Source organism: Oncorhynchus mykiss, chromosome 17 (genome assembly GCF_057628025.1).
Source record: "Oncorhynchus mykiss isolate SJ-2025 chromosome 17, ASM5762802v1, whole genome shotgun sequence".
Classification (NCBI taxonomy): Eukaryota; Metazoa; Chordata; class Actinopteri; order Salmoniformes; family Salmonidae; genus Oncorhynchus; species Oncorhynchus mykiss.
The window spans coordinates 17,943,191-17,967,725 of NC_143038.1; the positions used below are offsets into that span (position 1 = coordinate 17,943,191).

At 44.1% G+C, this 24,535-nt stretch overlaps 3 protein-coding genes, 1 long non-coding RNA gene and 2 pseudogenes across 20 annotated transcripts in view; 1 reads left to right on the plus strand and 5 right to left on the minus strand.

The window, feature by feature from the left end:
* Positions 1 to 1,909: 1,909 nt before the first annotated feature.
* Positions 1,910 to 2,440, minus strand: LOC118940419 (histone H3-like). The gene has a single exon (XM_090204967.1). It carries the CDS (start codon positions 2,438 to 2,440, stop codon positions 1,940 to 1,942), a length of 501 nt encoding a protein of 166 aa, XP_090061093.1. The 3' UTR covers positions 1,910 to 1,939.
* Positions 1,910 to 3,385, minus strand: LOC118940129 (histone H2A). Its single transcript, XM_090204968.1, has one exon. The coding sequence runs from the start codon at positions 3,215 to 3,217 to the stop codon at positions 2,831 to 2,833; it is 387 nt and encodes a 128-aa protein (XP_090061094.1). The 5' UTR covers positions 3,218 to 3,385; the 3' UTR covers positions 1,910 to 2,830.
* Positions 3,386 to 5,741: 2,356 nt separating this feature from the next.
* Positions 5,742 to 6,264, minus strand: LOC118940131 (histone H2B-like; annotated as a pseudogene).
* A 985-nt stretch (positions 6,265 to 7,249) lies between these two features.
* On the minus strand, positions 7,250 to 7,768 carry LOC149975790 (histone H4-like; annotated as a pseudogene).
* Positions 7,769 to 8,154: 386 nt separating this feature from the next.
* On the minus strand, positions 8,155 to 22,542 carry LOC118940459 (uncharacterized). Its single transcript, XR_016487796.1, has 3 exons — positions 22,403 to 22,542; positions 21,973 to 22,034; positions 8,155 to 8,290 (listed from the first exon to the last, which is right to left on the minus strand). It is a non-coding gene; the product is annotated as an uncharacterized LOC118940459 (long non-coding RNA).
* Positions 15,023 to 24,535, plus strand: part of LOC110493834 (RNA-binding protein 39) — a 34,297-nt gene continuing 24,784 nt past the window's right edge. For 2 of the 17 annotated variants that reach the window (XR_016487794.1, XM_021568337.3), the window contains exons 1-9: positions 15,048 to 15,263; positions 15,359 to 15,481; positions 15,948 to 16,007; positions 18,562 to 18,611; positions 18,722 to 18,907; positions 19,336 to 19,401; positions 19,505 to 19,558; positions 20,379 to 20,496; positions 20,732 to 20,890. Coding sequence is in view for 15 of the 17 variants with exons in the window: in XM_021568337.3 (XP_021424012.1) it covers positions 15,957 to 16,007; positions 18,562 to 18,611; positions 18,722 to 18,907; positions 19,336 to 19,401; positions 19,505 to 19,558; positions 20,379 to 20,496; positions 20,732 to 20,890 (684 nt within the window). In the remaining 2 variants the exon portion in view is untranslated. Of the gene's footprint in view, positions 15,482 to 15,947; positions 16,008 to 16,374; positions 16,439 to 18,561; positions 18,612 to 18,721; positions 18,908 to 19,335; positions 19,402 to 19,504; positions 19,559 to 20,378; positions 20,497 to 20,731; positions 20,891 to 24,535 lie in introns of all 17 variants that reach the window. The other 15 variants (XM_090204972.1, XM_090204974.1, XM_021568339.3 and 12 more) reach the window with 15 other exon arrangements.

Consider the following 24,535-nt stretch of genomic DNA (forward strand, 5'->3'; position numbering starts at 1 on the left):
AGTGCTCATGAAGAAGACCGGAATCATCTCCAATCAAGTGAACAATGTCAAAGGAATAGGGCAAGTCATATAGATAGGGAGGCATTTCACCGCCACCCGCTGGACCACAAGTCATTTTGCCAACACTGGCTCATCATTCAAAGCCACATAGGGAGGGATCTTAACACCACCTGCTGGATCAGAAGTGCCACTCACAATGGCCACACAGACCATTTCTCCCTCAACCTGATGCAATTGTCACAACAAGTATGTGCTCAAAATCAAACATTAACTACAACAGATCATCAAATAGGCAAACACATGCTCATGTAGAGTACCTCAAATTATACAGTTACTTTGTCACCAAAGCTAATCTGTCATTCATCTACAAATACATGCTCTTCTAAAGCCACAATGCAATGTTCACATGGTACATTTCATTTCTTACAATCTATGTCACTATTACTTCATTTGACTGCTCTTAAATCATATTCACTTAACCCTTTTCTTCACCTGCTGATTTTCTGCTGCTTTTGTCTCTTGCAGATTTGGACGTCATGTGAATCTATGTTTCTCAAGTATCAAAAGAGAGTAAGTTACATTGACCTACTTTATGAAAAACGGAATGGTACTTTTCTCTCTAGCCTAGTGCACTCTTTATCTGTAAGCTCCCCTACTGGTGTAGGTAGCTAAAAAAAAAAAAGGTACAGATGCCAGTACCCCATGTAGCCTATAGAACTTGATCTCGACGACCACATTTTACACCAATGCACCCCGACAATCGGTTGGTGGTCGGGAATCAAGTGGATGATTCTGGGACCAATTACAGGATGAGGGGTGTACTGAACTGTGCCTATAGCATGTCAAAAATCCCTCCAACGGGAAATAGGCCTTGGCAAATGGCCAGGGGCGCTGTCTTTTTCAGCACCACGGAGCTCCGCTATTACCTGTCTCATGAGTGAAGATGCAACAGCAGACAATTCCTGCTCTTTTGTCCTGAGATGACACACTTTAGCCGTGTCATTGCTGCATTTAACTGGCAGCCTGTATTTAGGGCCTTTACTTTGTCGTATCATTTGGTCAAGGGGTTTCGATTCCTCAGCAAATCTTCTTGGAAAAATGAACTAAATCCCACATCAGAAGTCGACTTCAAATCACGCCAAAGACACACGACTCTACTCTACTTTTTTTCGACCACCTTTCACTTGCGCCGGACAGAGATATATCATTTTACTTTCAATAGCTTAGTCAGTCGCATGAATTATGGGGTGCACACAGCTAACGTTGTAATGATCGGATCAAAACATGGATTTTTGGGGCCATCGAGGAATGTCACATGGGCCAGAAATCATTGAATGGCCATTTTCACAAAGGAATAGACAGACTCTAGCATGTTACATTCCAAGAGCAATTGGAATCGAAAAAACACAACGTGCCCCACTTGGGGACCCGAGGACCGAGTTTGGGAAACGCTGGCCTGAAGATCAAATACCAATAGGGAGCCACTATGACGTGCTCACACGCTGACAGTACCAGCGTTTAACCACTAGATGGCCTCCGTGCTCCACGGTAAACTTTTCCCATCTCATCAGCGGCACTTTCAAAGTCAGTTGTTCTTAGCTACATAGTGACCATTTTTGACACTTTTTGCCCTATATCATTACTATCACTCATTACTGCTAGTGTATTTTTCCCCTCTTCTACTCTAGGCATACATCTAATCACATATAGAGAGCGTTATTGAAACGACTCAAGTCAGTTAAGAACCAACTCTTATTTACAATCACGGCCGGTGGTGATACAGCCTGGAATCGAACCACGGTCTGTAGTGACTCGAGAACAGGGAACATACACGGTGGGAAAGGGGCGTGTACAAATGGAACAATTGTGCCTTTTTGACTGAAATATGGAGGTGGCTCTTAAAAGAGCCTTTGGGGGATTTTGGAGATCAGGTCATCGTTTATGCGCGCTCTCCGCGAATACGACGGGCCAGCTGGATGTCCTTGGGCATGATGGTCACCCTCTTGGCGTGGATGGCGCACAGGTTGGTGTCCTCGAACAGGCCGACCAGGTAAGCCTCGCTTGCCTCCTGCAGGGCCATCACTGCGGAACTCTGGAAGCGCAGGTCGGTCTTAAAGTCCTGGGCAATTTCTCGCACCAGGCGCTGGAAAGGCAGTTTGCGGATCAGCAGCTCAGTGGACTTCTGGTAACGACGGATCTCTCTAAGAGCCACGGTGCCGGGCCTGTAACGGTGAGGCTTCTTCACGCCGCCGGTGGCCGGGGCGCTCTTGCGCGCAGCCTTGGTGGCGAGCTGCTTCCTGGGTGCTTTGCCACCGGTGGATTTGCGAGCGGTTTGCTTGGTTCTGGCCATGGCGCTAGCTAGCTTCCTTCTTTCACAGTCGGAGTATAGCCTCAAAATGCCTATGTGAAGTTTATAAAGCCGGCAGCGGCGTCTGCTCATTGGTCACCATCTCCGCACCGCCCTGATTGGCCCGTTGCGGAGGCCTCCTCCGCCGCCCATTGGACGGGAGGCTCGGCCTCTCCGTGCCGCCCCAAAATGCAACCCCCACCCTCGCCGAGGCGCGCTTGGGTCTTTTGTTAGGGCCGCGAGCAACGTTACACTTTACGCGCAATAATGCTCTCATTCTAGCCTACTAGTTGTTATCCTTCATTTAGGCCTCATGTGGGCACTTGATACGGTGCCGTGTATATGTGTGTGTGTATCTAACAAACACGCCAAATAGTTGGCCAGGCATAGAAAGGACACTTTGCGCTTTTGTTGAGCTAGGTGGTTGGCTCTTAAAAGAGCCTTTGGGGGTTGAGTAGTCAAGTTGCAGCCGCACCAGCGATTTTACTTGGCTTTGACGGCCTTCTCAGTCTTCTTGGGGAGCAGCACTGCCTGGATGTTGGGCAGAACACCACCCTGAGCGATGGTCACGCCGCCAAGCAGTTTGTTCAGCTCCTCGTCGTTACGGACTGCCAGCTGCAGGTGACGGGGGATGATACGAGTCTTCTTGTTGTCACGGGCAGCGTTTCCGGCCAACTCCAGGATCTCAGCAGTCAGGTACTCGAGCACTGCGGCCAGGTACACTGGTGCGCCAGCGCCCACACGCTCGGCGTAGTTGCCTTTACGCAGCAGCCTGTGCACACGGCCCACGGGGAACTGGAGCCCGGCACGGGATGAACGTGTCTTTGCCTTCGCCCTGGCCTTGCCTCCGGTTTTGCCTCTTCCGCTCATATTGGTAGCTTCAGTATGTCACAGAAAGTCTGAATGAGCCGCTGGCCACCTCGAGAGCCTTACTTATACCTCGCCACAAAAGCCATCGATTGGCCACCGGACCGGTGTGGCCTTATCCAATTGGAGTGAGGGAGGGACAGACAGACAGGCAGTCAGCCCTAAGCCCGCCCCCACCCACCCGCCCGCAGGCAGGCAGGCAGGCAGCAGAGTGACGAGGGCTAGGCTACTCTGTTTCCCTCCGACTTTTGTGACTTTTTCACGTTGGCGGGAGCGCCAAAGTGACTACTCAAATCACTGAAACATGTATCAATCAATTCGAGAGTGGCTCATAATACCAATGGCTGCTGTCCAACCCACTATAGTATGTATGCTTCTTATTATCAGGATCAATGTGACATGCCAATTCTAACACATCACAACAATGTTGAATGGTGAGGGTGCTGCACTCTTGAGTGACAAATGTAAAGCCATTTAGCCACTCGAAAATGTGGTGCGTAAAAGTCATTCATTTCATTTCTTTTGCACCACGGGTAGGTAGGTGGAATGGAATGACATGCGCTTTTATGGAAAGAGGTGGGTGGCTCTTAAAAGAGCCTTTTGTGGTAACAACATGTGTCGAGTAGAAAGAACACTGTTTGTAATAGGTTTACTTCTTCTTGGGGGCTGCCTTCTTGGCCTTGGCCGCCTTGGGCTTGGCGGCTTTGGGATTCGCTGCCTTGGTAGCCTTCTTGGGGCTCTTGGCCGCTTTCTTGGCCGCTGCGGCGGGCTTCTTCACCTTCTTTGGGCTCTTGGCGGCCTTTTTGGGTGTAGCGGGCTTCCTGGCCTTCTTGGGGGACTTCTTTGCGGCCACGGCCTTCTTGGCTGCTACCTTCTTGGGCTTCTTGGCGGCGGCGGGCTTCTTGGCGGCCACCTTCTTAGCTTTGGGGGCTGCGGCTTTCTTGGCGGGCTTCTTTGCCTCGACAGCCTTCTTGTTGAGCTTGAAGGAGCCGGAAGCACCGGTGCCCTTGGTCTGGACCAGGGTGCCCTTGGTGACGAGGCTCTTGACGGCGATCTTGACACGGGAGTTGTTCTTCTCCACGTCGTAGCCGCCTGCCGCCAGAGACTTCTTGAGCGCGGCCAGGGACACGCCGCTCCTCTCCTTGGAGGCGGACACCGCCTTGACGATGAGCTCGCCTACGCTGGGTCCCGCTTTCTTGGGCTTGGCTGCTGCCTTCTTCTTGGGTGCCTTGGCCGGCGCGGCGGCGGCGGGTGCTGGTGCGACTTCTGCCATGTCTGTCGTTCGGTCCGGTAAACACACACACTTACAACACTACGGTAGTCTGTGAGGAGGAGTACTTTGCTGTAGACGCTGCTCTGCGCTATTGAAGCTCCACACCGTGCAGGGGGCTGGCCTTAAACGCGACATGAGAACCATGTAGACTCAAGCCACCCACTTCGGCTTCTCCGGGCTGGCCAAATGCTCTTTCACTTGTGTTTTCTGGTCGCCAATATCGGGCCAAAAGTCACCGACAGAGCCGTGTTTTTGGCCCAAAAGCGAACGGCCCAGCGAGCAGACTTGTGTCCGTTCAGAATAAAGTCATGTGGGCTGCAGAAGCCCCGTGCATTTTGCTGCGACTCGCTCAAAACCTCACCGTTCGACTGTCGGGTGGAGCGGTGCGCACTGCTTTTCCTGTGCTATTTGTCTCCTAAATGGCCTAAAAGTGCATCCGATTGCGAGCACCATTGATTGTGGAGTGAGCCGAGATGTCTGGCAAGGGAATCAAATGGTTTGGCGTCCCCTGATGTGCTCCTTGGTGTTTTAAAGGAGAGCTCTTTTGGGGACCTTAAAACACATGCACTTGTGAGGCCTGGCTGAGACTAGTTTCACGTTGTATTCGTCATGTGTCCAGGAGGCAAACGAAATAATACACTGTCCAACGACATGCTTACTTGCACTGTGTGTGTGTGTGTGTGTGATGTTTTATTAGTATGAGTTTATTAGTTGGATTTGGAGCCTGTGTGTTTTCTTGTGCTAGGTAGTCTCTCTCTCTGTCTGTGTGTCTCTTTCAAAAGCGTGTCAGAGAGAGAGAGAGAGAGAGAGAGATAGGCTTGTGGCCTTCTCGCAGTCCTTCCTCGCTTGACTCCGCAGCGTGACTCACTCGTGCCGGTCTTTGTGTCTGTGGGTCTTGGTGTCTGGCTGTGCGGCCGGCGCTATGGAGGCTGGCGCCCCATGTGCTTGTCCGCCCTGATATAGGCCTAGAGAGAGAGAGATTTGGAGCCTCTTCTTCTCTCTCCTCCTCCCTCTTGTACAGGTGTGTGTAAGGGATGTGAAACGGCTAGTTTCAATCGGTGACGTCACTTGCTCTGAGACTGTTGTTGATGATGTGTGCAGAGGGTCCCTGGTTCGGCCTAAAGTTATACTGTTACACAGGCTCCAGTCATCGGAGCACGAGTGGAATCCCACTCACTGTGTTATACTACCATGCACACATTCCTACCCTGTTCATGTCAGCATCATTTATTCCCTCTCCCCCCTTTTTGACATGTCCTCCACACACACACACACACACATATGGATTTGCTTTTTTCACTGACAGGGTGGGTGGCTCTTAAAAGAGCCTTTGGGTTACTACAGCACTCCAAATGGGCTGTTTACTTGGAGCTGGTGTACTTGGTCACGGCCTTGGTGCCCTCGGACACTGCGTGCTTGGCCAGCTCTCCGGGGAGCAGCAGGCGCACTGCGGTCTGGATCTCCCTGGAGGTGATGGTGGAACGCTTGTTGTAGTGGGCCAGGCGAGACGACTCTCCGGCGATACGCTCGAAGATGTCGTTCACGAACGAGTTCATGATTCCCATGGCCTTGGAGGAGATGCCGGTATCGGGGTGGACCTGCTTCAGGACTTTGTACACAGCGTTTCTTGCCGCCTTTCCCTGCGGTCTTGGTGACGGCTTTCTTGGAGCCCTTCTTGGGCGCGGACTTTGCTGTCTCGGGCATGATGCTGATGTCTCGTTGCTTCTCACAAACGAATGAGGGGGCGGAGAGCCCTTTCCCTCTTATGAAGACGAAGCTAAGCTAATTCTCCGGCCGTGGACACAGCCCTGCTTTCTCATAGGCGCCCCTGCCATTTGCCCAGTGGAGCTGAGCGCGCATAAGAGCCTTCCACTCAGAGGCTTGCTTCCCTAACAAAGACCTGTCCCCCTTTTTCCATAGCCTATGCTCTGTCACTGGTGGGGAATGGTGTGTTTCAAAAAAAGTCCTACAATGGCCAGACATAAGGCCCCCCTTTTTGGACTTGGTGGGGATTTCCCAGCCGTGGTGCCTTTATTTCGGGTGTCTCGTAATACGACTGTACGCAAAGCCTGCACTGAACATAGCCTCTTGTCATGAACACTCCCTCCCTGTCCACTCAAGAGTGGCTCATGGTTTCCTACGATAATGGATTTGGCCCTTTTGAAGCGGATGTGGGTGGCTCTTGTTAGTGTTTAAATACTGGAGAGTTGAGACCAAATCACGGACGCTGGACAGAGTGGATTTCAGTTGTAACAAAAGACAGTTTTAATGAGTCAAAGATATCTTGTCCCGCAGTTTTACGTGCACGGATCTAGTTCATATAACTCAGCAAGGAGTCAGGTGAAAAAGAGGCCTTATACAACGGTTACATTCATTTTTATACATAAAATAAAGTAGGTGGAGTCTTGTCGTTTTGGTCTTCTGACTGGTCACAAAGGGTTGGAGGCGGGCCTTGCTCTAGCCAGAGCGGGCCCCATTGGTGCACAGCAAAGTCCTTTGCTCTTGGCACCCGACCAGTAGGGGGGGTGAGATGTGTTTATACTAGGAGATGTTTGTGTCAGGGGTTCGTGAGGTAGAGGGGCAGTTTTTATGGGTGGGTGTATGTGTTCATGCGATGGAGTGTCTTTGTTTCCTGGGGTCGGGAGGCAACAAAGCTGAGGGGATAGTGTTAGGGGGGTAGTTTTATTGCTGACTGTGTGAGCTAGTTCCTGTTTTAGCAAGGGTACGTAAGATGACTTGAGTCAGGCGGTTTAGCTTAGCGCTGTATAATATATGAGCTATGTGTATGAATATTTATATAACACTCTTAAAAGAGCCTTTGGGTTCAAGTCGGGATGTTGACGTTCCGAGAAGAGTGCGTTTAACCGCCGAAACCGTACAGGGACGCACCGTCCCTGGCGTTTCAGAGCGTCCATGGCCGTAACGGTCTTCCTCTTGGCGTGCTCGGTGTAGGTGAAGGAACACCTTCAGGACACCGCGGGTCTCCTCGTTGATCAGCCCGGAGATACGCTTCACGCCGCCACGGCGAGCCAGACTGCGAATGGCGGGCTTGGTGATTCCCTGGATGTTATCGCGGAGAACCTTACGGTGACGCTTGGCGCCTCCTTTTCCGAGTCCCTTGCCGCCTTTACCTCTTCCAGACATTGTGTGTTCGCTAGCTGAGTTCAAGTGAATTAATGACGGAATTTTCGGTGCTTGGTGCTCTTATTATCTGCGTTTGGTGGACCTGATTGAAGCCAGTGGCACAGAAAGCGCACACTTTTGCCTAACTTCTGCTGCAAAGGGGAGGGCGTTCGTTCTAGGGAACTATGGAGGAAGAAGAAATCAAAGCTACTTGCATGCGCGGGAAACACACTCAAATACTGAGCTATGTTGAACACAAGGCCCAACTGTGATGTCCCACTCTTCACATTGATTGGTGTTGTTCTTCTTGTTGTTGTTGTTGCACCTGATTCAACTCTTTCAATCAGCTGTGCCTCTCCAGGGCTACAACAAAAATGGCTACTCTACCCCTGCCTGGAGTTGGGAAACACTGAACTAGTAGGATTCAACCCACTGCAGTTGCCAGTCACACCTAATAGAGATAGGCGTTAAAACCTCAAATAGTGTCACAAGTACAAAGGAGAAACGAAGTGGCACAAACGGGAAACAAATACACAAGGAATGCCACAAATCCTAAGGGGTCCATAATGTCACCTCAGCAGTCATGTAGCTCTTGAAGGCCATGTAATAACATCATTCTTCTTTTTCTTCCCTAGACAGGATCCAGGTGGCCATGGGAAGAGTGGTGATACCTCTGCAAGCTGAAACGCAGTAAAACATTCCTCAGACACCCACCCAACACACACACACACACACACAATAAAGGGATCATTTTCCTATGCGTACAGAGGTGATAGGGATGTGCACATATTGTATGGTACTTTTTTCAAAAACCAATAACATAGCCTTATATTATGGAAATAGTGGTATGAGGTGGATCCTTTATAGGCCAGATAGCCTCAGATGTTGCATCGAATGATCTCAACAGGTAATTTCAAAGGGGACAAATGAGGCCCAAGGGCACATACTGGCGATTGACCAATCGGTGCAGTTGATTCACATCTCAGATGTGACTAGGTATCATCTTACAACTTATTGTTGCCATAATTGTCTCTTACGTGTACTTAGTGGCTGCCGGCCCTCGGTTTAGTACATCGAGCAACAGAGGTTGCCTTTTAGGAGAACGACTGACAAGCGTTCAACTAGCTGGGATGCAGCTAGTGTCATCAAAGCACTTTGTCATAGCAGGTTAGAAGAAATAGGTTAAGCTTACGAAAAGGCTTAGGCTTATACCAAATGTCACGTCCGTTCGTAGCTCACCTCACATTAAAGTCAGCTACCTGTATACAGTTCTTTAAGTTGTGAAACATTTCCCTCCTTTCAGATTCAATGTTCGAAGCATAAACATGAATTAAACGAAAAATAACATTTTGAACTTCAAATTCAATTACAATAAGTCTGCCATGATTATCAGCATGTATTTGTTTCACATTTTGAACCACATCGATTTTGGTTTAAATAGCCACACCACACGTTTTGTCGCTTCCTTGACTACAAAAAATGTCATCAGACCATTTACTCTTGATCTCCTGTATTTTGGAGTCCGTCCAATTGATCTCTTGAAAACAAAACATGTCTTCTTTAACGGACACTAAAACTTGCTCAAATCTGTTTTTGTTTCTCAAACTGTTACCGTTTAGGGATGTGACTGTAATCCTTATTGTGTGCAGAAGTATAATCAGAGTATAAACAAGCTCACTTCAGTTTGATTGAACATTTTGTACAATATTGATCTCACAGGAGTTTATCATAGAGACTTCCTAGGTGTGGTAATGACTGGACAGCAAACAGTCTTAACTATTATCTGGGGATTGACTGACATGAGATAAAGTTATGATGACAAGTAATTTCGAAACCCACTTTTTATTTTTTCCAAATCCCATCATATCTCTAGCTTTCAACAACGACCTCTTATTCCTTGCAAACAATTGAGGATCCTCACTATCTATTTCATCATCAGCCTCCGGATTTAGATTTTTTGGGGCGAGCAGCTGGAAAGCATTTAACAGTGACCCAGCTCTCTCTTTAGCGTACCTTTCACACACGCTTCAGACTGGCTCAGGCACCTAAGAAGTACCTTGCACCAGCTCTACCTATGTATCTAATTCACCCACCATGTGCTGCTGTTCCACCTTATCAGCAGCAGAGACTAACACTGCGTCTCGTCTTTTGCCAGAAAACATCACAGACTCTCCAAGCGTATCTGCCACTGTCTCTGGAGTCACCTGTAGCTGCAAAACAATCTCCATGTCACTCTAGTCTTCTCTCTCCATAGGCATACTCCCCTAATCGTCCTCAGAAGTGAGGTCCATTGTTTGCAAAAGTAAGTGATCACTTTCTTTTTCCGTATTAGAGCTTCATCTATATTTTGGTCTGCACACATTACCTACGTTCAAACATTCTCTGGCATAGTGCCCTTGTTCACTACATTTATGGCATGGGAATTCCGGACATTCCTTAAGAATGTGCCCCGGCTGAATACAAAGCCTACATTCCTTCACTTGATGTCATGTGTAACAGTATAATTTTAGACCATCCCCTCGCCCATACCCGGGCGCGAACCAGGGACCTTCTGCACACATCAACAACTGACACCCACGAAGCGTCGTTACCCATCGCTCCACAAAAGCCGCAGCTCTTGCAGAGCAAGGGGAACTACTACTTCAAGGTCTCAGAGCAAATGACGTCACTGATTGAAACGCTATCCGTTAGCCGTTTCACATCCGTTACACATGGACCACATGGACATATTAAAATCCCTCGACAGTGATACATTTTGTGGAATACAGCAATGATTGCACATTGTCCCATTACCTTCACATTGCAAAATCGCATCCCGTCTACAATGTCGGTTCTTGGCCACATCCTCCTCTTGATCGGAGTGGTCACCTTCACTTTTTAGCATTTTTTTAAATATCTCACCATTCGTAATGCATGCGGTTAAGTTCAAAAAGGACACCACAAGTTTCCATTGCTCATTCATATATTTTTATGTACATATTCTTATTCATTCCTTTACACGTGTGTGTATAAGGTAGTTGTTGTGAAATTGTTAGGTTAGATTACTTGTTAGATATTACTGCATGGTCTGAACTAGAAGCATAAGCATTTTGCTACACTCGCATTAACATCTGCTAACCATATATGTATGTTACTATAGTAACGTAAGTTACTATTAAAATTTGATTTGAAGTTCGTCGTTCCCCAGTTCTTTAGCGATGATTTGACAGTTTTTTAAATCTTTAGCCCATCACCTAGTCTTTCTTTTCCATTTACATGTGACATTTTCACTTCATATTTCTTTTGATCTTTCGTTCTACATCCAAGTATCGTTCCACAAACTTCCTTTATTCCTCTCAGAAATTCCATCGTTGTTATTTTTTCTTCCCCAATCATTTCCACATTCACCGTCAGTACTTTCTCATATCTTATTTTTTTCAATTCTGTATTTTTTTAAAAATATATACGCAGGATCCCCCAAACAGCTGTTGAGGGATAATAACACAATTGTTTCAAAAAAAATAAACTACATTCACACACAAACTTTCAAACTTAAGAATCAAATAAACCTAAAGAAAGCGGTATCCTTCTCTCTCTTGAACGCTCAGCCACCTGCTGCTTATCCACTTCCTGAAACTCCAAAAAGGGGAGTATTCAGGCTGGTATGGCCATAAAGTGAGTATTTAAAGTTACTGTACACCGAAATAGTTGAAAGACTAATTGTAGTCATTTCAAAATGGCCTTAATATTATTAATGTTATAAATAAAATAGCTTTTAAAACAGTACACTCTACTGGACAAAAGCTTACAGCACTTGTTATTCCAAGGAGGTCTCTCATCCAAATACTAACCAGACGCAAGCCTTTTTAGCTTCCGAGATCAGACGATTGGTAGTTACAGTCTTGTCCCATCGCAGCAACTCCCGATTGGGAAGGTCGAGAGCCATGCGTCCTCTGAACCACAATCCTGCCAAGCCACACTGCTTCTTGAGACACTGCTCCCTTAACCCGGAAGCCAGCCCCACCAATGTGTTTGAGGAAACACTGTTTAACCGGCAACCGTGTCAGCGTGCATGCGCCCGACGCGCCATAGGAGTCACAAAAACGCAATGGGACAAGGACATCCCGGCTGGCCAGACCCTCCCCTAACCCAGAAAACGCTGGTTCAATTGTGCACCACCTCATGGGTCTCCCGGTCGCCTCACAGCACTGGTTATTCCCAGGCGGTCTCTCATCCAAGTGCTAACAATATGCAAGCCTGCTCAGCTTCCGAGATCAGATTACATCAGGCGTATTCAGGCTGGTATGGCCGTAAGCTATAGAATGAGATTTGGATAGACTATTTAGAGTTAATGTACACCGAAATAGTCGAAAGACTAGAATAATAATTCCATTTTAAAATGGCCTTTATATTATTACTGTTATAAATAAAAGCGCATTCACAACAGTACTGGGCAAGAAGCTTACAGCACCTGGTGTTCCCAGGTGGTCTCCAATCCAAGTACTAACCAGGCCCGAGCCTGCTTAGCTTCAGAGATCAGACGATATCAGGCGAATTCCGGCTGGTATGGGTTGTGAATTCTAACCAGAAATGAAGAGAGAGTGTAGACTCTTCAAACAACAAGCATTTATTATAATAATTGCAATTCTGGAACAGTTAATAAATCACTCAAAAGGTGCAGTGTTAAGAGCCCAACGAACAAGAGTTGGGTCTCAGCTTTTATAACCTTTGTCTATGTTGCAGTTTAGCAGGTGTGTGAGATCATGATGGGAACTTAGTGTACTCCTTTTTGTTGATAGAATTGTCATTGCTGCTCAAGTTAGCCTCTGTTCTCTTCATATCTCCACACAGCTGTGCGCTTGAAAGATACAAAAAGAACAGGATGGATTCAAAAACTGTGGTCACTCTCCGAGGCTATTTGTCTTTGGCCGCGTGACCAAGTGACACAGACAAGACAGGAAAAATACTAGATTATTTTTACATGAAACAAACATACAATGGAAATGTACCAGCTTAAGGCTTATACAGCACATGTGCATAACAGAGTTTGACATTGTTACCACCATGTAAGCTACAGAACAAGAGTTGGATAGACAATTTAAAGTTAAAAACTAGAATAGCCACTAAATTTGAAAATGCACTTTATATTATTACTGTTATAAATAAAAGAGTGTTTACAATGGCCAAAAGCTAACAGCATTTGTTATTCCCAGGTGGTCTCCTATCACAGCAGTGACCAGGGGTGGCAGGTAGCCTAGTGGTTAGTGTTGGGCCAGTAACTGAAAGGTTGCTGGATCAAATCCCTGAGCTGTCATTCTGCCCCTGAACAAGGCAGTTAACCCACTGTTCCCCGGTAGGCTGTCATTGTAAGTAAGAATTTGTTCTCAACTGACTTGCCTAGTTAAATAAAGGTATAAAAAAAAGACCAGGCAAAAGCTTCTGGGGTATTCAGCCTGGTAAGGTATGAAAATAGAGTTGGATAGACTATTTCAAGTTTGTGTACACCAAAATAGTCGGGAGGCTAGAATAGCCATTCCATTTTAAAATGGCCTTTATATTATTAATGTTATAAATAGAAGAGCGTTTACAACAGTAACTACTGGGCAAAAAAGTTTAAAGCACCTGGTATTCCCAGGTGTCCTCCCATCAAAGTACTAACCAGGCCCGATCCTGGCAAATATGGGCTGGTATGGGCCATAAGCTATTGACAGACTATTTAAAGTTTATGTATGTAACTCAAAAACGTAGATGGACTAGAATAGCTATTACATTTAAAATGCCCATTGAAACAGACTACAAACCACCATGTATTCCTTAATCTTTTGGTATATAGCCTGAAGATTATTTCCCTGGAATACTGAGAACTTCACATAAAGATTCCAGCTCTAAAAAATTAGAAGGAAAATGAATCTGACCAACACATTTATCAGCACCACCTTTAAAGACAGTGACCAAATTGACCATAAACGCTCTATTTAATAAAACCATATTCTCACCGTTCTAAATAATACAAAGTTTACAACAGTACTATCTACTGGGCAGAAAGTTTACAGCAGCTGGTATTCCCAGGAGTCTCCCATACAGCGCTCCACATTGGAGGTGTCATAATACCCATAGCATCAACGTCGACATTATGCAAAACTACAAATCCTTGCAAGCTCCTGCACGTCCTTTACTAACAGGCATTGTGTCAATTTAAAACTTGCACTAGTGTACATAATTGTCCATTTAAATACATATTTACGCCAATTCATTGATGACTATATTTAGCAAATATTAGATAATATATCCAGTGATTGGAAAGCTGCCGCAGTCATCCCCCTCTTCAAAGGGGGAGACACCCTGGACCCAAACTGTTACAGACCTATATCCATCCTGCCCTGCCTATCTAAGGTCTTCGAAAGCCAAGTCAACAAACAGGTCACTGACCATCTAGAATCCCACCGTACCTTCGCCGCTGTGCAATCTGGTTTCCGAGCCGGTCACGGGTGCACCTCAGCCACGCTCAAGGTACTAAACGATATCATAACCGCCATCGATAAAAGACAGTACTGTGCAGCCGTCTTCATCGACCTTGCCAAGGCTTTCGACTGTCAATCACCATATTCTTATCGGCAGACTCAGTAGCCTCAGTTTTTCTGATGACTGCCTTGCCTGGTTCACCAACTACTTTGCAGACAGAGTTCAGTGTGTCAAATCGGAGGGCATGCTGTCCGGTCCTCTGGCAGTCTCTATGGGGGTGCCACAGGGTTCAATTCTCAGGCTGACTCTTTTCTCTGTATATATCAATGATGTTGCTCTTGCTGCGGGCGATTCCCTGATCCACATCTACGCAGATGACACCATTCTGTATACTTCCGGCCCGTCCTTGGACACTGTGCTATCTAACCTCCAAACGAGCTTCAATGTCATACAACACTCCTTCCGTGGCCTCCAACTGCTCTTAAACGCTAGTAAAAGCAAATGCATGCTTTTCAACCGTTCGCTGCCTGCACCCGCACGCCCGACTAGCATCACCACCCTGGATGGTTCCGACCTAGAATATGTGGACATCTATAAGTACATAGGTGTCTGGCTAGACTGTAAACTCTCCTTCTTGGCCAGGTCGCAGTTGAAAATGAGAACGTGTTCTCTACTAGCCTACCTGGTTAAATAAAGGTGAAATAAAATAAAATAAAATAAAAATTCTTACCTTTGCCTCGGTTCGGCAGTCTCGTCCAGATCATAGCATTTGTAACTCTTTATGATAGCCACATTAGCAGCTAACTAGCGTTTCATTTTTCGGGAGTAAATACAGGCGAATATGTTGATAAAAGTCACCTTGTCCTACCTAGAGAGATTTACACGTTTATCAAAACGTCCCGCCAGGTAAACCTACGTGAAACACAGTTTGTATATGGCCTATTGTTCACACACGTATCTGCCCTCTCATTGGCTAGAATGGTGCCACCTGACCTCGCCTCCTCCCGCCTGCCTTCCATCTATGAGGACATGTATTTCCATTGTTAAAGTGGTCACTCGAATATCTTTTCATTAGAATAGACAATCTTTGAATATAGTGAGCCTGGAACGCGACCACGGATTCTTTACAGCATGCGCCATTAGATGAGCGCGGGGAACAAGACGCAGCAACAGTATTTTCGAACTCGCGTACATTTTTCTCAGCACATCAAGGTTATTTAAATTGTCTGTTTACACAGTTTCTACTGCTTTGGGGTATCAAAACCCACATTTGAAGTTACATGTAGCTATTGTTTGTTTGCTATTAGCAACGCGGAAGGAAATCAACTAGAGGCCTACTAGCTAACGTTAGCTATCCTGTTAGCTAGTTTGTGGCAACAAGACACCCTCAGGAGTCCGTCTTGTTTGAGAAGAAACAACACATTTTTCAGGTACATTTAATACCTGAACATTTTCTTTCTTAATACGTTGTATAGTAATTGCTAGCCAGCTAGTTTTCTTGCATAACATTATAGTTGCTTAGCTAGCTTGCTACTGCGTGTGTGGCCATAGCTAGCTAGGTAACGTTCGATAGCTAGCGTTAGTTGGCTCGCTACCTCCGGTGTTCATCTATGTGCTAGCTAACGTGGTCAAGTGAACATGTTACCTAACCAATCATCTAATATGGACAAGCCGGTACGGTAGACACACAGACCGCTCATATTTAGCGGGGGGAACTGAAGCTTACCTGTTAACTAACATTCCGTTAACAAGCATGTGTTGGCTAGTTAGCAGGTTGTGGTACAATTAATGCAAAAAAAACTCTTGCATCACCGGTGTGGATATACACGGTTCTCGTATGACGTGTTGTAGCTAACGTTAATGATGTGTTCACATTATGTCTATCTTCCCCTTTAGTGCTCCATCATGGCTGATGACTTTGATATAGAAGCAATGCTTGAGGCTCCGTATAGAAAGGTGGGTTTTGGCCTAAGGTATTGTTTGTGGTTTGTAATGCACTGTATTGTAAATACTGTGTCCATATCGCAACAAAACCATTCCTTTTAACTCCAGGGGCGTTTTCCAAATGACCCCACGATGAACGCTGGAATAAAATATTTTAGTATTTTGCTGTTTCAAAAAATATTTTTGTCAGTGTCAAATGTCAGACAGGCCCAGGCAATACGTTTGTGATTTTAATGCACCTTATTGTAAGTACTGTGGTGGCGTATGTCACCACTTTGCCCCAGACCCTATATTTCTAGTAGCTTATTCTGTGTTTCTGATGTGATGCTGCAGTTCCTTTTGAGACTATGAATAAACGCCCATCTATCTCTTTTTGTAGACTTGCCTAACGATATCTCACCTCTACTTCCATGAATTCCAGTGTGATCTGTCAAAAAATGAAGGTAGTAATTGCCCAATGTATTGCTGTACTGTGGTCCCCTTGGTAACATAATTGTGGTCATCGAATGGCCAGTCTACAAGGCGAATGCAGTGGATGCAAAATAACATTTAATTTAGGAACTGGGTTCTTGATCAGGCCCAATTGGCATTCTCCTATATTTTATCAACTGGGTTAACACTTTGTGCATGGGCTATGCGAAACCCATTGCTAATGCGCTATGCCTTTCATTTGGGTGAATCTTATGCTCAAGTGGGTGGTAACCCAAGAATTTGACAGCTGTCAAACCATTCTTGTCACATGTCTGAGGAGTTTGTCACAAAGTAGAATCCAGGGCGGTATGTGAGGTGTTCAGAATAGATTCCCTATTTTAGCCTAAATTACAGACAATTGTAATGTTAGTTCAACTCTTCTGACTGTTTCACCTCACATATAGCCATTATGCTGCTTTGTGACAGATTGCAGAACGTTAGTCCGGTTGATTAGGAAAAACACAAATGCTGACTGGGCCTGGTTGAGAAGACAGTTCCTTTAATTTAAAAGACATACCATGGGAGACGGTATTAAATTATTTGTATGCATGTTGTGGTTGTTCCACATGGTTGACTTGGTCTGCCTCTGTAATGATGAAGGTTTGGTAAGCTGACACATTATTGAAATACATGATTGTATGTCCTTTACCTTCAGTAAATGAGGTGTGTGGTTAAGTAGAGGAAGCAGGTCCGTTCACAATGTTCACTCTTTCATTCTAGTGAGAGAGAATGTGTGGATTTTGTTATTATGCTGCTTTCACCAAGTTATTTTACATAACGCTATTTTGTGTTAAACAGGTTTTCTCCATGGTTGACCAGAATGTAATTATTTTTGCATGCTCATTCACAAATGTTTATTTCCCCATAAGTCCATTATATTTGTCACTGTTTTATGTAAAGGCTAAATTTGATAGAACTAAGTACAAACTGTAGGAAACATGGAACTCTTCTATGCTGCTGGCTACAGCACCAACTAAGGAATTTTGTGTACCTCATCTTATAATTTAATCATAGCTTTCCTTGGTAGTCAATATTGCTAAGCAGTGTGAATCCCTGTTTGCTTCAGGGCGAGCTCTTACAGTCCACAAAATTAAACTGGGTGGAGATCACTAGAATGGCATCCCCCCCACTGGAAATCGATCTGTCTCGCTGCTAGCATGGGCACATTGGTCTTACATGCTGACCAAACCGGACACACGCATGTGATTTTGTACCTCCACACCAAACACGATCAGGACACGCAGGTTGAAATATCAAAACAAACTGAACCAATCATATTCATTTTGGAACAGGTCAAAAAGCATTGAACATCTATGGCAATTTAGCTAGCTTGCTGTTGCTAGCTAATTTGTCCTGGGATATAAACATTGGGTTGTTTTACCTGAAATGCACAAGGTCCTCTACTCAGACAATTAATCCACAGATAAAATGGTAAACCAAATTCCTTTCTCGTAATCTCTCCTTCCTCTGGCTTTTTATTTTATCTTTCGGCTTAATATGGCGTTTGCAACCAGCTTTACGGTGCATTATTACAACCGGCTGGCGTGTGGACTTTAGTTAATCTTTCAATCACCCATGTGGGTATATGCTCCTAAACACCAATGAGGACTTGGGACGTGGGTATATGCTCTTAAAAACCAATGAGGAGATGGGAGAAGCTGGACTTGCAGCGTGTTGAGCATCACAAATAGAACCTGTTTCTATTTTAGCACCTGGCCACAATGATTGAATATGTACATTTATTTTGCAACGCTCGTGCACGCAACCTGAGCGGTGTGGTCAGCATGTTAGGCAAAGAATAGCCTTGGTAATGATCCTGATGGGGCTGCTGAAGACAAATGCACCTGAGATGTAGGTTATGTATTAGTACTCATAGTACTCATTGATTTTTATGCAAAATGAGTAATCAACATTTATGATAGGGGGCTGATAGACACTCATTAAAATAACTTAACTGTAGATCTGTCCCTATGTTAACTTTTGTATGAATACTATTTTTAAACTATATTTTCTCTTGTTCCCACACACCTTGATCCTGACAACTTGAAATGTTGCCTCTTCGTCCTTATGCTGTTCTTCTGTTGGCCCTGCTTAGGATGAGATCAAGCCCAGTAGTCCCAATGGCCATGAGGAGCGCAGCAAGAAGTAAGTGAAACATGCATGCAAACTCACCCAAATGTATTTATTCTATGTATTTATTATTGTTTATTGGTCTCTCCTTAACTGCCTTACATTGAGTAATTCTCTTTCTGCAGGAAAAAGAAGAGCAGGAGCCGAAGCAAAGACCGGAAGAGAAGCAAGAGCCGTGATCGCAAGAAGAGCCATGACCACAAGAGGAGCCGCAGCCGCGAGCGAAAGCGGAGCCGCAGCAAGGAGAGGCGCCGGAGCCGCACCCGGAGCAGGGAGCGCAGCGGCCGCTACAGGGACCACAAGACTACCTTGTATGTATGCCTCATCTGGTGTCAGCATCTCCCTTGAGTCTGCATCACTCCAGTCTGTATAGGAAAATGTGAGCGTCTCTTTCGCATTCAGCTCCAGTTCAAATGGACAATTAAGGCATTGCTTTTTATCAGTAGTTGAGAAAAGATGAGGAACGTTTAGGCTTTCAGGTTAAAGGGTTTTGTTCAAGTGAAGTGTTTAGAAAGGCAAGTGCCATCACATGGACCCCAAAACCACTGTTTATTTTGGACCCCGGGAAGAGTAGTTTCTGCAAAAGCTAATGGGAATCCAAATAAACAAATAACAACCCTCCCACTCCTGCCTGCAGTGTCTTGACTGGCACAATTTAATTCCTGGAGTGCCTTATCCCCCTTATGAGATCAGTAGTAGTGGCCTTAGGTACTGAGATAAACCTTGTTTTCAATCGCAGCTCTGGGCCGAAATTTAACGGTGGTTCCAGAGGGAAGATTGGCCCTCCACCTGTCATCAAGCTAAGGTTTCTATTACACTATTTTCTGCTGTTTGTGTGGGTAGTTTTGTGCTGTGTGACCCTGCAATGAATCAACTCATATAGATTCTAATAGAGCCCTTTCTTTCAGCCGAAGGCGTTCCAGAAGCCGGAGCCCTTTCAAGAAAGAGAAGAGTCCTGTGAGGTAAGTGTTTAAACAACCTTACTGTTGCACTATACTCGCTTTGTCTAGGGGACTTACTCTTGCCTATTTCCTCTGCAACCTGACAGTGTGCATTAACATGAAAGTATAATTGTGTGGACAGTGTTTGGGGTGTGTGCCTGCGGACAGCAGGTTTGCATTCCAGGGGGACAGCTCTGATGTGACTCCGTGGTCAGCCAGCCCAAGCGTGTCATTTATGTTCAGTTGGTAACAAACTAATAACAATCAAACTCCAAAAGGGTGTCAAACAAAAGACACAATATCAAAAGCCCCGTGGGTCGGGAGATCACTTGTTCAGCTGATTAGCTTGTTAATCTCCCTTGCCTGTGCATCCCACAGAGCTTCTTTTCCTGTCCTTGGCAGCCATTTCCCTCTAGGTGTAGGATGTGTATCATGCTAGTGTGCGATCTGTGGCCCTACCACTCTTACCTACCTACTTTAGAGAAGACTCATCATAGCTCAATCAGGTTGACATTCCACTTTTAAAGCTTGTGTACCCTTGCTCGACAAAGTAGGCTTACCGTTTTAAATATACTTTGTGGACAGCGTTATGTAACATATGGTATCTTAACACATGTCGCCAGACTGCGATTCAAAAGGGGAGGGAACATTTGACCCATAGTGGACTTGCCGGAAACTTGCAGATTAGCTGGCACGTGATTTTTGTTCTGGATTGCCAAGATTACCATTTTGATGGCAAAATATAGTAAAATACAAGTGCTTTTCTCAAAGATTGAGGCCACTGTGAAAGACTAAAAAAGGGTTTACCTCATAAGAGTAATTCAATGTTTTGTTTCTACAGGCAGCCAATTGACAACCTGACTCCAGAGGAAAGGGATGCTCGCACTGTGTTTTGCATGCAGCTGGCAGCCAGAATCCGTCCACGAGACCTGGAAGAGTTCTTCTCTGCAGTGGGAAAAGTGAGTATCTCTGCTTGTAATGTCATTGCCATTCCTGCTGAAAAAAGTTTGGTGTGTGCGCCAGGTGTGGCGCGTGCAATATTTCACTTTATTTTGAGAAGATGGGTGCTGCACCTGTTGCAAATTCTTATTTTTCACTTATCACAGCCACCAAGACCAATGGGTTTAGCAATGACTTTTCCTCTTATGCCTAAACCATCCATTCGAAAAAAGATTATTTTTGTTCTTTTTCAAGGTGAGAGATGTGCGCATGATCTCTGACAGAAATTCGAGGAGGTCGAAGGGAATAGCTTACATTGAGTTTGTGGAGGCCAACTCTGTGCCGCTGGCTATAGGATTGTCTGGTCAGCGACTTCTGGGGGTGCCAATCATTGTTCAGGCCTCGCAGGTAATGGTCAGTAATCATCTCACATGCATTTTACATTTTCTATTTATTTTAACTAGAGCTGTCAAACTGAATTCATGAAATGTAGTTAACTTTTGAAATGTTCATGCCTTAAAATGTTTATTTAATCGCGGCAAAATTTTTTCAATTCTTTTTTTTTTTTTCTCGATCACCCCCTTTTGAGCGCAACAAGCTCTCGGCAGCTGCAGTAGAGCTGTCAGTCTTTCTTGTGGTAGGGTGTCCATTCAAAAACGCATCTTTTGACCAATGGGTAAAATAATGTTAATTGTGTAGATACTCCTTTAAGAAAACCAATGGTCCCAACAGTATGTCTCTATCATAATCCGTTCAAAAGTTATTGGAGTTCTTACCCTTGTAGGATGGTCAGAATTAGGGCTACTGAATTAATGGAGGCCAGAGACAAAATGTGGTCAAAATCTGATTAAAAATGTGGAAAAAAATAATCACGTCTTCAAGGCTGGATTCTGTGTAAGAATTAAGTTTGCAGTGTTTTCCACAAGCACGTGGAGTAGCCAGCCAGCGTCCTATGGGCTAAGATTGTTTGGCAAAAAAATATCTCTATTTTGGTCTCTGGTACATTCTAATGCATCGATTCCATCCGAAATACACCGTGAAATTGAATACTTTGAGTTTACCTTCCAGATTGAGAGATTGTTGTGCTGTTTACAATTTAAATGATAGAACACACTGAATTCATAAATTCTATTTTGGGTGGATATCGCCTATATATATATGATCAGGACAATTTAATTAAGAACATTACCTTTTTTTAACCTTTCTGATCTCCCCATCCCGGATCCGGGTTCGTGAATACAGACTCAAGCTCATTACCATAACGCAACGTTAACTATTCATGCAAATCGCAAATGAAATGAAATAAATATGCTAGCTCTCAAGCTTAGCCTTTTGTTAACAACACTGTCATCTCAGATTTTCAAAATATGCTTCTCAACCATTGCAAAACAAGCATTTGTGTAACAGTATTGATGGCTAACGTAGCATTTAGCATTAGCATTCAGCTGGCAACATTTACACAAAAAAACAGAAAAGCATTCAAAAAAATCATTTACCTTTGAAGAACTTCAGATGTTTTCAATGAGGAGACTCTCAGATAGCAAATGTTCAGTTTTTCCTGAAAGATTATTTGTTTAGGACAAATCGCTCCGTTTTCTGCGTCACGTTTAGCTATGAAAAAACCCCTGTATCCAGGATTGTGTAAATCTATCAGCAAGCTCATTAGCATAACACAACGTTAACTATTTATGAAAATCGCAAATGAAATGAAATAAATATGCCATCTCTCAAGCTTAGCCTTTTGTAAACAACACTGTCATCTCAGATTTTCAAAATATGCTTCTCAACCATAGGAAAACAATCATTTGTGTAAAAGTAGCTAGCTAGAGTTAGCATTTCGCGTTAGCATTTAGCGTTAGCATTAGCGTTAGCATCCAGCACGCAACATTAACAAAAACATAAAAGCCTTCAAATAAAATCATTTACCTTTGAAGAACTTCTGATGTTTTCAATGAGGATACTCTCAGTTAGATAGCAGATGCTCAGTTTTTCCAAAAAGATTCCTTGTGTATTAGAAATAGCTCCGTTTTATACATCACATTTGGCTACCAAAAAAAATCCATAAATTCAGTCCTCAAAACGCAAACTTTTTTCCAAATTAACTCCATAATATCGACTGAAAACATGGCAAACGTTGTTTAGAATCAATCCTCAAGGTGTTTTTCACATATCTCTTCATTGATACATCGTTCTTGGAAACATGCTTTCTCTCCTGAATCCCAGGAGAAAATGCCTGCACCTGAAGATTACGCACAAATTTAGACAAAGGACACCGGGCGGACCTCTGGAAAATGTAGTCTCTTATGGCCAATCTTCCAATGATATGCCTACAAATACGTCACAATGCTGCTAAGACCTTGGGCGAACGACAGAAAGTGTAGGCTCATTCCTTGCGCAATCACAGCCATATAAGGAGAGAATGGAAAACAGAGCTTCAGAAATTCTGCTAATTCCTGGGTGATGCATCATCTTGGTTTCGCCTGTAGAATGAGTTCTGGGGCACTTACAGACAAAATCTTTGCAGATTCTGAAACTTCAGAGTGTTTTCTTTCCAAAACTGTCAAGAATATGCATAGTCGAGCATCTTTTCGTGACAAAATATCGCGCTTAAAACGGGAACGTTTTTTATCCAAAAATGAAATAGCGCCCCTAGAGCTCTAAGAGGTTAACCTTAACTTGTCTCTTAACTTCTTGAATCTACTTGAGACGCACATGTCCCAAGTAGGCACCTGGAAATGCAAATGCGCTACGCTAAATGCTAAATGTACTCGTTAAAACTCAAACCTTGATCAAAATTCACAAGCAGGGTATTAAATTAAAGCTACACTCGTTGTGAACCTAGCCAGCAAGTCAGATTTTTAAAATGCTTTTCGGCGAAAGCATCAGAAGCTATTATCTGATAGCATGCACCCCCCAAAATGCCAGCTCGACACGTAAACAACAGATTTTGCGATAGACGGCGCTACCCAAAACGCAGAAATAAAATATAAAACATTCATTACCTTAGACGAGCTTCTTTCTTGGCACTCCTATATGCCCCATAAACATCACTATTGGGTCTTTTTTTCGTTTAAATCGGTCCATATATACCCAAAATAGCTTTGTATTGAAGTAGTGTCATTCAGAAAAATTCATCGTTTTTAAACGCTGCGTAATTTTTTAAAATTAAAAAAGTCGACGATAAACTTTCACAAAACACTTCGAAATCCTTTTGTAATCCAACTTTAGGTATTAGTAAACGTTTATAATCTATCAAAACGATTACAGGGCGATGTCTCTTCAATAGGTCCTCACTTCAAAAACAATGCAATCTGATCTCTCCTTGAACTGCATCCGGGTGAAGACTGGAAAACTTGGGGTCAGACAGATGGATTTTCCAACAATTAATTCGATTGAAAATTAGTACAATGGCGCCATCGTGCGGAATTTGTATGAAGTGCAGGCAAATTTCCATTAAATTCTGTTGTCCTTTAACAACTGGTGGAAGTGACTTATGGAAATTATTTTTTGCTTTCAGAGAGCAGTTTTTCTTGCGTTTTTCAATGAAACACACGCTCTGTTATAGTCACAGCCGTGATTTAACCAGTTTTATAAACTTCAGAGTGTTTTCTATCCACACATACTAATCATATGCATATACTATATTCCTGGCATGAGTAGCAGGACGCTGAAAAGTTGCGCGATTTTTAACAGAATTTTCAAAAAAGGGGGGGGTAGATCTAACAGCATTTTACTGCAATATATGAATTGTTAGTTTGTTCTTCAAATTATATATTTTATTAAAACAGAAATTAAGTTTAAAAAAAGCCCAAATATCTCAAAATAAATGGATGGTTAAATATAAAATCAAACATTTTGTGATTTAGCACTTTTTTTTCACATGGAAAAATGTCTCTAAAATAAACAGAATAGGTGCTCAATTAAGTTCTGGGTCCATACATGTTAAGAGAAGAAATGGAACAACATCAGGTAAATTTGTTAAAGAATTAAGTGTTTGCAAATATGTGAATTGCAGTATGTCATTTATAAAAATGAAAAAATACTTCTTTAACAACTGAC